Source organism: Salmo trutta, chromosome 29, assembly GCF_901001165.1.
Source record: "Salmo trutta chromosome 29, fSalTru1.1, whole genome shotgun sequence".
NCBI lineage: Eukaryota > Metazoa > Chordata > Actinopteri > Salmoniformes > Salmonidae > Salmo > Salmo trutta.
This window is the reverse complement of record NC_042985.1, coordinates 5,778,022-5,793,335: the sequence shown is the minus strand read 5'-3', so window position 1 is coordinate 5,793,335 and position 15,314 is coordinate 5,778,022. Positions and strand designations below refer to the sequence as shown.

The following is a 15,314-nucleotide window of genomic DNA, read 5'->3' as shown; positions in this document are numbered from 1 at the left end:
TACCTCAGTCTGTTCTGTATAGGTTTACTTATTCTTAGACTGACAGATGGAGCAAACAGTTTTAAAGGAGGGAGGATTGTAGTGGGAGCACTGAGGTGTCAGGTGTGACTGTATGGCAATGGTAAACGGTTTACATGGCTCACGGGTCAGGTAGGAGGGCCCCTTAGCAGAATGTTGCTTAGGGCCCCAGGGAGGACAGGACCGGCTCTGCCTACACTACAGTATATTAAGTGCTTGGTCAGACTTCACTTACACTACAGTATCTTCCCACTTCCCAGACCTCTGACAAAAACAGAGTGAACCAATCTCAATCCTACGCATGTTATTTTACAGAATGAACAGAGCCAATTTCAACCCTACGCATGTTATTATACAGAATGAACAGAGCCAATCTCAATCCTACGCATGTTATTCTACAGAATGAACAGAGCCAATGTCAAAACTACGCATGTTATTCTACAGAATGAACAGAGCCAATCTTATGAACCAAGCAGCACTGATGTGGAATTAAAATGTAGAATGCATTTTAAACACATCACAAATGAACATCAATGCAACGGAGGAAACACTCGATGGATACGAAGTAATCCAATTAATAAAACTAGTTTGTTCGGGAATCAGACTGTCGTACAAAGTAAAACAGAAACGGAAAAATACTTGGAGTTATTGTGTTGTCTGAAGACAAAATAAGAATGACAGTGTTGAAGATTGTAGCAACTGAAAAAAATCTACTCCTCACCCAACCACAGTTAAAAATGTAGTTTAAAGGCCCAGTGCAGTCAAAAATGTGATTTTCTACTTTTTTTAAATATATATTTCCACACTATGAGTTTGGAATAATACTGTGAAATTGTGAAAATGCCCAGAGTTGTTTTCAGAAAAGCTGTTTAAAAATCTGCTTAGTATGGATATCAAATGTCCGAAAATATTAGATTGGGTTAACTGGGTTAATTTAATTTACAGTATAAGTACTGTATAAAAATACCGCTCAACCAAAATCAATTGCATTTCTTTCTCACGCTGGGTTAAATGTTGAGAATGGTTTATTGTCATCTCTGGACACATCTTTAAAAGCGGCAATCAGCAGTTGAAACAATAACAAAGCAAACTCCCAGCCACTGTTTCGCTAAAAAGCTGAGGGATGGGGCTAGAGAAATGCAACCACTCAAATTCATATACAGAGCTATAGATGCAAGGACTGACCAGCCATGATATCAAAATTATAGTTTAAACCATGTTTCGAGGCTATAGAGTGTTTGTTTACAAACATTGGAGTAAAACAAACTTATATTTTGGGTTACAATGGGGTACGACAGTTGAACTAAGCTCATGGGGCATTTATAAGTTATATTCTTAAATAATCAATGGATACATATATTTATTTCATAAGTCCAAAAATGGATGTAGCTACTGCTGATTACCCCTTTAAAGAACAGATGGTCAATTGAACATAGTGGTAGAGCTTTCAGAATCATCTGATATCAAAGATGAAATTGGATTATGGTTCCGGGATGTTGGACGAAACAATAAATAAAGTGCTTTGAAAGCCAAAACATCCTTCCTACCACGATATTGATCTAATGACTGACTGTGCATTTGGCTTGTGCAGTGGAGGTCAGATAGTCCTCGCAAGACTAGCCTCACGCTGTGGCGTCATCTTCCCTGAAACCTGACATTAACTCAAGGTAACTGAAACGAGTAGAGTGAATCCAAAAATCATTCCTTACACCAGGATACTTCAACGGGTCAATACATTTTTTCAAGCTGGGCTAAAGCGCGTTTGTGTACACTTTCTTTCCAGGAGTAGAGTGAAGTTAATGTTTAAGGTTATGAAAGCTGATCCTGGATATGTACAGTGGCCCCTTGGCATTTTTACTATTTTGTTGCAAAACATGTAATTTAAATTGATTTTTATTTGGATTGAATGTAATGGACATACACAAAATAGTCCAAATTGCTGAAGTGAAATGAAAAAAAATTACTTGTTTAAAAATAAATAAATAAATACGAAAAGTGGTGCGTGTGTATGTATTCACCCCCTTTGCTATGAAGCCCCTAAATAAGATCTGGTGCAACCAATTACCTTTAGAAGTCACATAATTAGTTAAATAAAGTCCACCTGTGTGCAATCTAAGTGTCACATGATCTCAGAATATATACACCTGTTCTGAAAGGCCCCAGTGTCTGCAACACCACTAAGCAAGGGACACCACCTAGAAAGCGACACCATGAAGACCAAGGAGCTCTCCAAACAGGTCAGGGACAAAGTTCTGGAGAAGTAAAGATCAGGGTTGGGTTATAAAAAATATCAGAAATGTTGAACATCCCACGGAGCACCATTAAATCCATTATTAAAAAATGGAAAGAATATGGCACCACAACAAACCTGCCAAGAGAGGGCCGCCCACCAAAACTCACAGACCAGGCAAGAAGGACATTAATCAGAGAGGCAACAAAGAGACCAAAGATAACCATGAAGGATCTGCAAAGCTCCACAGCGGAGAATGGACTTTCTGTCCATAGGACCACTTTAAGCCATACACTCCACAGAGCTGGGCTTTACGGAAGAGTGGCCAGAAAAAAGCCATTGCTTAAATAAAAAAATAAGCAAACACATTTGGTGTTTGCCATTAGGCATGTGGGAGACTCCCCAAACATATGGAAGAAGGTACTCTGGTCAGATGAGACTAAAATGTAGCTTTTTGGCCATCAAGGCAAACGCTATGTCTGGCGCAAACCCAACACCTCTCATCACCCCGAGAACACCACCCCCACAGTGAAGCATGGTGAAGGCAGCATCATGCTGTGGGGATGTTTTTCATCGGCAGGGACTGGAAACTGGTCAGATTTGAAGGAATGATGGATGGCGCTAAATACAGGGAAATTCTTGAGGGAAACGTATTTCAGTCTTCCAGAGATTTGAGACTAGGATAGAGGTTCACATTCCAGCAGGACAATGACCCTAAGCATACTGCCAAAGCAACACTCGAGTGGTTTAAGGGAAAACATTTAAATGTCTTGGAATGGCCTAGTCAAATCCCAGACCTCAATCTAATTGAGAATCTGTGGTATGACTTAAAGATTGCTGTACACCAGGGGAACCCATCCAACTTGAAGGAGCGGTAGCAGTTTTGCCTTGAAGATTGGGCAAAAATCTCAGTGGCTAGATGTGCCAAGCTTATAGAGACATACCCCCAAGAGACTTGCAGCTGTAATTGCTGCAAAAGGTGGCTCTACAAAGTATTGACGTTGGGGGGGTGAATAGTTATGCACGCTCAAGTTTGCCGTTTCTTTGTCTTATTTCTTGTTTGTTTCACAATAAAAAAATCTTGAAAGTGGTAGGCATGTTGTGTAAATCAAATGATACAAACACCCCAAAGTTCTATTTTAATACCAGGTTGTAAGGTAACAAAATAGGAAAAATGCCAAGGGGGGTGAGTACTTTCGCAAGCCACTGTTCCTACGGAAAACTTTTTTATTTTAATTTTTGTTTCACCTTTATTTAACCAAGTAGGCCAGTTGAGAACAAGTTCTCATTTACAACTGCGACCTGGCCAAGATAAAGCAAAGCAGTGCAACACAAACAACAACATAGAGTTACACATGGAATAAACAAACGTACAGTCAATAACACAATAGAAAAGTCTGTATACAGTGTGTGCAAATGAAGTAAGATTAGGGAGGTAAGGCAATAAATAGGCCACAGTGGGGAAATAATTACAATTTAGAAATTAAACACTGGAGTGATAGATGTGCAGAAGATGAATGTGCAAGTAAAGGTACTGGAAGGAGAGATTACAGTCTAGCCAGACACCTAGATATTTGTAGTTGTCCACATATTCTAAGTCAGAACCGTCCAGAGTAGTGATGCTAGTCGGGCGGGCTGGTGCGGCAGCGAACGGTTGAAGAGCATGCATTTAGTTGTACTTGCATTTAAGAGCAGTTGGAGGCCACGGAAGGAAAGTTGTATGGCATTGAAGCTCGTCTGGAGGTTAGTTAACACAGTGTCCAAAGAAGGGCCAGAAGTATACAGAATGGCGTCGTCTGCGTAGAGGTGGATCAGAGAATCACCAGTAACAAGAGCGACATCATTGATGTATACAGAGAAAAGAGTTGGCCCAAGAATTGAACCCTGTGGCAGCCCCATAGAGACTGCCAGAGGTCCGGACAACAGGCCCTCCGATTTGACACACTGAACTCTGTCAGAGAAGTAGTTGGTGAACCAGGCGAGGCAGTCATTTGAGAAACCAAGACTGTTGAGTCTGCCGATAAGAATGTTGTGATTGACAGAGTCGAAAGCCTTGGCCAGATCAATGAAGACAGCTGCACAGTAATGTCTCTTATCGATGGCGGTTATGATATCGTTTAGAACCTTGAGCGTGGCTGAGGTGCACCCATGACCAGCTTGGAAACCAGATTGCATAGCGGAGAAGGTACGGTGGGATTCGAAATGGCCGGTGATCTGTTTGTTAACTTGGCTTTTGAAGACCTTAGAATGGCAGGGTAGGATAGATATAGGTCTGTAACAGTTTGGGTCTAGAGTGTCTCCCCCTTTGAAGAGGGGATGACCGCAGCAGCTTTCCAATCTTTGGGGATCTCAGATGATACGAAAGAGAGGTTGAACAGGCTAGTAATAGGGGTTGCAACAATTGCGGCAGATAATTTTAGAAAGAGAGGGTCCAGATTGTCTAACCCAGCTGATTTGTTGGGGTCCAGAACTTGCAGCTCTTTCAGAACATCAGCTATCTGGATTTGGGTGAAGGAGAAATAGGGGAGGCTTGGGCAAGTTGTTGTGGGGGGTGCAGAGCTGTTGACCGGGGTAGGGGTAGCCAGGTGGAAAGCACGGCCAGCCGTAGAAAAATGATTATTGAATTTCTCATTTATTGTGGATTTATCGGTGGTGACAGTGTTTCCTAGCCTTAGTGCAGTGGGCAGCTGGGAGGAGGTGCTCTTATTCTCCATGGACTTTACAGTGTCCCAGAACTTTTTGGAGTTTGTGCTACAGGATGAAAATTTCTGTTTGAAAAAGCTAGCCTTTGCTTTCCTAACTGCCTGTGTATATCGGTTCCTAACTTCCCTGAAAAGTTGCATATCACGGAGGCAATTTGATGCTAATGCAGAACGCCACAGGATGTTTTTGTGGTGGTCAAGGGCAGTCAGGTCTGGAGTGAACCAAGGGCTATATCTGTTTCCTAGTTCTACATTTTTTGAACGGGGCATGCTTATTTAAGATGATGAGGAAAGCACATTTAAAGAATAACCAGGCATCCTCTACTGATGGAATGAGGTCAATATCCTTCCAGGATACCCGGGCCAGGTTGATTAGAAAGGCCTGCTCGCTGAAGTGTTTTAGGGAGCGTTTGACAGTGATGAGGGGTGGTCGTTTGACCGCGGACCCATTACAGACACAGGCAATGAGGCAGTGATTGCTGAGATCCTGGTTGAAGATAGCAGAGGTGTATTTAGAGGGCAGGTTGGTCAGGATGATATCTATGAGGGTGCCCGTGTTTACGGATTTGGGGTTGTACCTGGTAGGTTCCATGATCATTTGGGTGAGATTGAGGGCATCTAGCTTAGAACCCAGCCAACTGAACAGGTCAAAACCATAGAAGGTGAGCTTTTATGGTTCAGTGGAACTGACTTGGGAAAACAGAGTTAATGTGGAAGGTATTGAATATAGATATCCAGGGATGGTACTTGAGCTATACTTACCTGGAGGCAAGTAGGAGCAGGACCCAGAGGAGTTGACCAACACATTGGTATGGAAGGTAGCATCAAACCTCTCGTCGGCACTATGGGAGAACATGGATGTATTCAGTAAGTGGGCGTTAGTGCAGTCGTTCCCAAACCCGCTCCTTGGGGATGCCCAGCCATCCCAAATACGAGTTACATTACAACACTACAGTAGCACAGCTGATTTAACTAATGATTGCCTTGCTGATTGGTTGACTAGTTGAATTCGGTGTGCTGATTGGTTGCTTAGTGGAATTAGATGTTCTGATTGGTTGACTAGTGGAATTAGGTGTGCTTGCACGGAGCGGTTGGCAGGCCATTACAAGAGGGTTGGGACCCACTACATTAATGTATAGACAGGCCCTTACAAGAGGGTTGGGACCCACTACATTAATGTATAGACAGGCCCTTACAAGAGGGTTGGGACCCACTACATTAATGTATAGACAGGCCCTTACAAGAGGGTTGGGACCCACTACATTAATGTATAGGCAGGCCCTTACAAGAGCGTTGGGACCCACTACATTAATGTATAGGCAGGCCCTTACAAGAGGGTTGGGACCCACTACATTAATGTATAGGCAGGCCCTTACAAGAGCGTTGGGACCCACTACATTAATGTATAGGCAGGCCCTTACAAGAGGGTTGGGACCCACTACATTAATGTATAGACAGGCCCTTACAAGAGGGTTGGGACCCACTACATTAATGTATAGACAGGCCCTTACAAGAGGGTTGGGACCCACTACATTAATGTATAGACAGGCCCTTACAAGAGGGTTGGGACCCACTACATTAATGTATAGACAGGACCTTACAAGAAGGTTGGGACCCACTACATTAATGTATAGACAGGTCCTTCCTTACAAGAGGGTTGGGACCCACTACATTAATGTGCAGACAGCAACACAACAGTCTTTTATTGGTGTGGTAGTATGACCTTGAGCTGTGAAAACCATGATCATGAATCATACGGCTATAAATCACTAGAGCAACATAGACTGTTAATCATGATGTAGCTCCACTTCCATTCATACTACTCACAAAGGATTACATGGCAAAGAAAATGTACTGTATCAATTCTAATACTGTAGCTGGTGTTAAAACGTTAAAAAGATATGCCTGCCTTCGAAATTAGTATTCCTGTCTCATTATTTTCTAGGTTACAGTGTGATAGAAGACCTGAAGTATGGTTCCTTTGTTGCAGCATAGCAACAGCTACATTCCCCTAGAGATGGCCTAGTCAGTGTAGAGCTCTGTCTCTCGCAACACATAATGCACTCCTCCAAATGAACTCCCAGCGGTTTCAATAGGAATGGAGGAAGGTGAGCTCAAGTTAAAAGAGTTGCCATTCCACGGGAGGCAAAAAGTCACCATAGTGGAATGTAATCGACTGGGGTGAAGCTAAGGCTTTGTTCAATAGAACAGTGACAGATAGGGGTGAGAATGTTGTTTTCTGCAGGGGGAAACAGGCAGGGGGTTCTGCTGTTACCATTTTATTTACATTTATTTACATTTTCATCACTGTGATTGTCCTTGAAGAAAGCCTATGAGGGTTAATGGTATACAATAGCATATGGAAATCTGCATTTTTGGTGAAATACTCTTTTGCTTTTTTCTGACTTTATTTACATGAAGAATAGCCTTGCTGGCCAGCCTTACTTAAAATGCACATCATTCTGTGAGCTCACGAGATCAGGCTGGCTCCTAAAGAAGCAGTTCATGCTATTATAATCTGTGTATTGTACATTTCCATTTCCAATTTATTTCCTCAAATCAACACTGTCATATGGCAATATGTCCAAAAGCATTTCATGTACAAGAGCTATGAGCTCAACACCTGTCTTACAAACTATATAAGTCCTGCTTGGTAATACATTAGAGGCCATAATAATGGAGTTGGTCAGCTGTATAGAGCAATAATTGGTTATGGGGTCCAAGATTACTGGTATAGTACTAACCTGTTATACAGCAGGATGTCTGGCTTCCAGATTTGGCTATCAGGGAATCTCACATTGGCCACCCCAGGGTACTCAGACTGATTCCACTGCAGGTAATAATCATTCCAGTACTGGAGAGAGAAACATAACACACTCATCATATTCTCACCACTCCTCCACACACCTTTCCAGACAAGCTAAATCCATTAGTGGGAGGTTCTGTGGCCACACATCGCTTGTTGAACCTAATCATGGTTTGATAAACAATGTATCCATCTATGCAGATTAATCTGAAAATGGAAATGGTAAAAGTTTTGTGGTAACTGGGGAAATCAGACATTGCATAGCAACAATTGAGAAGCTGTTAAAAAGGAACATCTTTAAAGGGTATAAGAAGTGTAGGAGTGTTAACTATAGCTGTTTGTCATGACTAACTGTTTGTATTACTGCTTGTTATGTTTAAGGCACAGGCGACTGCCGGCACATTAATTGGGGGGGACGGGCTCATAGTAATAGCTGGAATGGAATAAATGGAATGTTATCGAACACATCAAACACCTGGTTTCCATGTGTTTGATACCATTCCATTAAATGCAATGCATTATTGTGAGCCGTCCTCCCCTCAGCAGCCTCCTGTGGGACTCTAAGGGTATTGCTGTCTTTATTAAACACACAGAGCAGATCAGATTAGAATCTGTCCCAGTCTTTAATAAACACCCAGAGCAGATCAGATTAGAATCTGTCCCAGTCTTTATTAAACACACAGAGCAGATCGGATTAGAATCTGTCCCAGTCTTTAATAAACACCCAGAGCAGATCAGATTGGAATCTGTCCCAGTCTTTATTAAACACACAGAGCAGATCAGATTAGAATCTGTCCCAGTCTTTATTAAACACACAGAGCAGATCGGATTAGAATCTGTCCCAGTCTTTATTAAACACACAGAGCAGATCAGATTAGAATCTGTCCCAGTCTTTATTAAACACACAGAGCAGATCAGATTAGAATCTGTCCCAGTCTTTATTAAACACACAGAGCAGATCAGATCAGAATCTGTCCCAGTCTATAATAAACAACTGTATCAAGGAATAAACATTTTATAGGATTAAGGCTATGTTCCAATCTTTTCTAAGATCTACATTTAACTGCCAAAATAAAGGAAACACTTGAGTAAATGAGGGATACAAAGTACTGTATATTGAAAGCAGGTGCTTCCACACAAATGTGGTTCATGAGTTAATTAACATCCCATCATGCTTAGGGTCATGTATTAAAATGCCTCAGTGTCTTTGAAAGAGGGGTCTCAAAGGAGCATTGGGGGTTTAAAGTGTGTGTGTGTGTGTGTGTGTGTGTGTGTGTGTGTGTGTGTGTGTCTCAGTCACCAGATCTCAACCCAATTGAACACTAATGGGAGATTCTGGAGCGATGCCTGAGACAGCGTTTTCCACCACCATATTATGGAATTTCTTGTGGAAGAATGGTGTCACATCCCACCAATAGAGTTCCAGACACTTCTAGAATCTATGCCAAGGTGCATTGCAGCTATTCTGGCAGGCCAACGCCCTATTAAGACACTTTATGTTGGTGTTTCCTTTATTCTGGCAGTTACATGTATATTCCAATTCTAATCCAAATGTGGATGACTAAACAAGTCATGGACATAGTGACCATTATCAATCAGTTTGAGGGTTGTAAATGATTGGTTTGAAAAGGTAATGAATCTTACAATGGCCTACACATCCTGTATCATACTTTGAGATTTGAGATGGGTAGCGTGGACTGTTTATCATTTCAACAACACCAGACTGTTGCCTGGTGTAGCAAGGTGAGGTTTCCATACGTCATGTTTGATATGCCATGACACATCACAACAAACGGAGCCCTAGTATGGAGCATGACTAAGCATACCCTGTCAAATAATTACATGTTCATGCTTTTTAGCCAGTGTATTGTCAGTTTTCATTCTTTATATGGGAGGTTGGCAGTCATGTTGTAATCAATAAGTGTTAGCAGACATAACAGATAGAGGTTACACCACCTTATGAGTGTACTGTAAGTGTAGCAATATCAACACGGTCTCAATGACTTTCTTTAGCAAGCTGTCCTGGGTGCTCATACAGATTACCTCCGAGTCTAGAGATGGATGTTGGTTTGTATAGATTTCATTGTCTTAATGTAACTTTGTCTTCCCCACCAGGGGGTTGAGCCACAGACAATGGATAGTTATCAGAGGGATGCTATAATAGCCTATTTCTTGAGTAAGGTCACATCTATCTATAAGGTCTATGGAGTGGCTCTATGAAGGACTGACTGTCTGGAGCTTGTCCATTCGTTAAGGTGATTTAAAACAGCCAACACAACATTCATACAGTTTGCTGATGAGGCGAGAGCGGGAGAGGGCTTACTGTCATAAAACATAAACGTCATCTTCATTCAGTTTTGTGTGACTGAGTAGCTTAGTTATTGTTCCTGAGTTGACCAATTTGCAAGATAGATGGAGGTGTAGTGTAGTGCAGTATGGTATAATATTGTATAGTGTAGTGTAATCTAGTGTATTGTACAGTACAGTACAGTATAGTATAGTGCAGTATAGTACAGTATAGTATATAGTGTAAATTAAACGTGTTAAAACAAGCAAATGGAAAAATGTCTTACCAGCTGCAGCCATATGTTGGTTGTTAAAACCTGGTTCTTCTCATCCTGTTGCATTGAGAGATAGATGAACATGTCAGTTTGTATCATCAGAGACAGATAGATGAACATGTCAGTTTGTATCATCAGAGAGAGATAGATGAACATGTCAGTTTGTATCATCAGAGAGAGATAGACGAACATGTCAGTTTGTAACATCAGAGAGAGATAGATGAACATGTCAGTTTGTAACATGATAGAGAGATAGATGAACATGTCAGTTTGTAACATCAGAGAGAGATAGATGAACATGTCAGTTTGTAACATCAGAGAGAGATAGATGAACATGTCAGTTTGTAGCATGACAAAGAGATTAATGAACATGTCAGTTTGTATCATCAGAGAGAGATAGATGAACTTGTCAGTTTGTAACATCAGAGAGAGATAGATGAACATGTCAGTTTGTATCATCAGAGAGAGATAGATGAACATGTCAGTTTGTAACATGACAGAGAGATAGATGAACATGTCAGTTTGTAACATCAGAGAGAGATAGATGAACATGTCAGTTTGTAACATCAGAGAGAGATAGATGAACATGTCAGTTTGTAGCATGACAAAGAGATTAATGAACATGTCAGTTTGTATCATCAGAGAGAGATATATGAACTTGTCAGTTTGTAACATCAGAGAGAGATAGATGAACATGTCAGTTTGTATCATCAGAGAGAGATAGATGAACATGTCAGTTTGTAGCATGACAGAGAGATAGATGAACTTGTCAGTTTGTATCATCAGAGAGAGATAGATGAACATGTCAGTTTGTAACATGATAGAGAGATAGATGAACATGTCAGTTTGTATCATCAGAGAGAGATAGATGAACATGTCAGTTTGTAACCTGATAGAGAGATAGATGAACATGTCAGTTTGTAACATGATAGAGAGATAGATGAACATGCAGTTTGTAACATCAGAGAGAGATAGATGAACATGTCAGTTTGTAACATGATAGAGAGATAGCTGAACATGTCAGTTTGTAACATGACAGAGAGATAGATGAACATGTCAGTTTGTAACATCAGAGAGAGATAGATGAACATGTCAGTTTGTATCATCAGAGAGAGATAGATGAACTTGTCAGTTTGTAACATCAGAGAGAGATAGATGAACATGTCAGTTTGTATCATCAGAGAGAGATAGATGAACATGTCAGTTTGTATCATCAGAGATAGATAGATGAACATGTCAGTTTGTAACATGATAGAGAGATAGATGAACATGTCAGTTTGTAACATCAGAGAGAGATAGATGAACATGTCAGTTTGTAACATCAGAGAGAGATAGATGAACATGTCAGTTTGTAGCATGACAAAGAGATTAATGAACATGTCAGTTTGTATCATCAGAGAGAGATAGATGAACTTGTCAGTTTGCAACATCAGAGAGAGATAGATGAACATGTCAGTTTGTAACATGATAGAGAGATAGATGAACATGCAGTTTGTAACATCAGAGAGAGATAGATGAACATGTCAGTTTGTAACATGATAGAGAGATAGATGAACATGTCAGTTTGTAACATGACAGAGAGATAGATGAACATGTCAGTTTGTAACATCAGAGAGAGATAGATGAACATGTCAGTTTGTATCATCAGAGAGAGATAGATGAACATGTCAGTTTGTATCATCAGAGATAGATAGATGAACATGCCAGTTTGTAACATGATAGAGAGATAGATGAACATGTCAGTTTGTAACATCAGAGAGAGATAGATGAACATGTCAGTTTGTATCATCAGAGAGAGATAGATGAACATGTCAGTTTGTAGCATGACAGAGAGATAGATGAACTTGTCAGTTTGTATCATCAGAGAGCGATAGATGAACATGTCAGTTTGTAACATGATAGAGAGATAGATGAACATGTCAGTTTGTATCATCAGAGAGAGATAGATGAACATGTCAGTTTGTATCATCAGAGATAGATAGATGAACATGTCAGTTTGTAACATGATAGAGAGATAGATGAACATGTCAGTTTGTAACATCAGAGAGAGATAGATGAACATGTCAGTTTGTATCATCAGAGAGAGATAGATGAACATGTCAGTTTGTATCATCAGAGATAGATAGATGAACATGTCAGTTTGTAACATCAGAGAGAGATAGATGAACATGTCAGTTTGTAGCATGACAGAGAGATAGATGAACATGTCAGTTTGTATCATCAGAGAGAGATAGATGAACATGTCAGTTTGTAACATGATAGAGAGATAGATGAACATGTCAGTTTGTAACATCAGAGAGAGATAGATCAACATGTCAGTTTGTAACATCAGAGGGAGATAGATTAACATGTCAGTTTGTATCATCAGAGAGAGATAGATGAACATGTCAATACTTAACATCAGAAAGAGATAGATGAACATGTCAGTTTGTAACATCAGAGAGAGATAGATGAACATGTCAGTTTGTATCATCAGAGAGAGATAGATGAACATGTTAGTTTGTATCATCAGAGAGAGATAGATGAACATGTCAGTTTGTAACATCAGAGAGAGATAGATGAACATGTCAGTTTGTATCATCAGAGAGAGATAGATGAACATGTCAGTTTGTATCATCAGAGAGAGATAGATGAACATGTCAGTTTGTAACATGACAGAGAGATAGATGAACATGTCAGTTTGTAACATCAGAGAGAGATAGATGAACATGTCAGTTTGTATCATCAGAGAGAGATAGATGAACATGTCAGTTTGTATCATCAGAGAGAGATAGATGAACATGTCAGTTTGTATCATCAGAGAGAGATAGATGAACATGTCAGTTTGTATCATTATAGATAGATAGATGAACATGTCAGTTTGTAACATCAGAGAGAGATAGATGAACATGTCAGTTTGTATCATCAGAGAGATAGATGAACATGTCAGGTTGTATCATCAGAGATAGATAGATGAACATGTCAGTTTGTAGCATGATAGAGAGATAGATGAACATGTCAGTTTGTAACATGATAGAGAGATAGATGAACATGTCAGTTTGTATCATCAGAGAGAGATAGATCAACATGTCAGTTTGTATCATCAGAGAATAAAGTAATACAACAACCCAGTGTTACTCAATCCATTCCTGAAGGACCCCAGAGGTGAACATTTTTGTTCTAGCCCAGGGCTAACACATCTGATAATACAAGACAACTAATCACCCTTGATTTGAGTTGAATCACGGCTGTTAGTGTTGGGCTAGCACAAAAATCTCAGCTCTGTTAACTTGCGTACCACAGTAACTCACCACGTCCATGATCTGCATCAAACTAAAGCTGAAGTTGACGGTGAGGGAGTGGGTGTCATTGAACACTGGCCTTTCTAGTGGGTTGTAGTTGGCCATAAGATCCTTGTACAGCCTCCGCTGGGGCTCCCCTTGGAGGGACACTGCCAGGGGAAAAAACACAACAGATGTAGACATTTGAGCCTCTGTTTTAAAATGTGCTTGGTCTTCTCTGAAGATCGATAGACTTTGCGTAGATGTGTAGTCCCTGTTGTACAGTCGAAAATAACATGTCTTGTTAACCACAGTGTGGTAAAAAATGGTCATGCTTTTTTACTAATTCCTTTCACTATCTCTGTCACATGCATGACCCAAAGCAAAATAAGATAATGCTGTAAACTAGAGCAACAAAATGATATAATGCTATAAACTAGAGCAGCAAAATTAGATAATACATTAAACTAGAGTAGCATAATGAGATAACACTGCAAACCAGAGCAGCAAGATTAGATAATGCTGTAATCTTGAGCAACAAAAGTAGATAATGCTGTAAACTAGAGCAGCAGAATGAGATAATGCTGTAAACTAGATCAGCAGATGGACCATACACTTTTTCGTTTAATCTCCAATATAGTGAGAGAATGAGAGAGAGAGAATGAGAGCAAATTTTTTATATGGAAATGTTTTATATGGCAATGAATGCACTCAAAGAAAAAGCATTGTAGGCAATAAAAATGTTATTATAAAAAAATCGACATCCCAATTTGAATTTGGACCAAAATATTTGACAGCCTAATCCTTGAGGGACACTGAATAATAACATCTGCATAGTAAACAGTAACTTACTTATTATTAGTATTATTGTTATTACTATTATTATTATTATTACTGGTATTATTGTTATTACTATTATTATTATTGTTGTGATTATTATTCCAAATAGTAGTGGTATGGGTAGTAGGGTGATGGTAATGATAGCAGTTTAATGATGGTGGTGGTAGTAGTAGTAATGATGATGGTCGTTGTAGTATTGATGTAATGGTGGTGGTAGTAGTAGTAGTAATGATGATGGTAGTTGTAGTATTGATGTAATGGTGGTGGTGGTAGTAGTAATGATGATGGTCGTTGTAGTATTGATGTAAAGGTGGTAGTAGTAGTAATGATGATGGTAGTTGTAGTATTGATGTAATGGTGGTGGTAGTAGTAATGATGATGGTAGTTGTAGTATTGATGTAAGGTGGTGGTAGTAGTAGCAGTAATGATGATGGTAGTTGTAGTATTGATGTAATGGTGGTGGTAGTAGTAATGATGATGGTAGTTGTAGTATTGATGTAATGGTGGTGGTAGTAGTAGTAATGATGATGGTAGTTGTAGTATTGATGTAATGGTGGTGGTAGTAGTAATGATGATGGTAGTTGTAGTATTGATGTAATGGTGGTGGTAGTAGTAATGATGATGGTAGTTGTAGTATTGATGTAATGGTGGTGGTAGTAGTAGTAATGATGATGGTAGTTGTAGTATTGATGTAATGGTGGTGGTAGTAGTAGTAATGATGATGGTCGTTGTAGTATTGATGTAATGGTGGTGGTAGTAGTAATGATGATGGTAGTTGTAGTATTGATGTAATGGTGGTGGTAGTAGTAGTATTGATGTAATGGTGGTGGTAGTAGTAATGATGATGGTAGTTGTAGTATTGATGTAATGGTGGTGGTAGTAGTAGTAATGATGATG

The 15,314-nt window shown here is 39.9% G+C and overlaps 1 protein-coding gene across 2 annotated transcripts in view; it reads right to left on the bottom strand.

The window, feature by feature from the left end:
* Window positions 1–15,314, bottom strand: part of LOC115166808 (neuronal acetylcholine receptor subunit alpha-7-like) — a 43,952-nt gene that overhangs the window by 12,765 nt on the left and 15,873 nt on the right. The window contains exons 2-5 of one of the 2 annotated variants that reach the window (XM_029720642.1): window positions 13,608–13,747; window positions 10,330–10,374; window positions 7,695–7,804; window positions 5,713–5,792 (exon numbers count right to left, since the gene is read on the bottom strand). In XM_029720642.1, the coding sequence (XP_029576502.1) occupies window positions 5,713–5,792; window positions 7,695–7,804; window positions 10,330–10,374; window positions 13,608–13,747 (375 nt within the window). Of the gene's footprint in view, window positions 1–5,712; window positions 5,793–7,694; window positions 7,805–10,329; window positions 10,375–13,607; window positions 14,112–15,314 lie in introns of those variants that run through there. The other variant, XM_029720641.1, reaches the window with a different exon arrangement.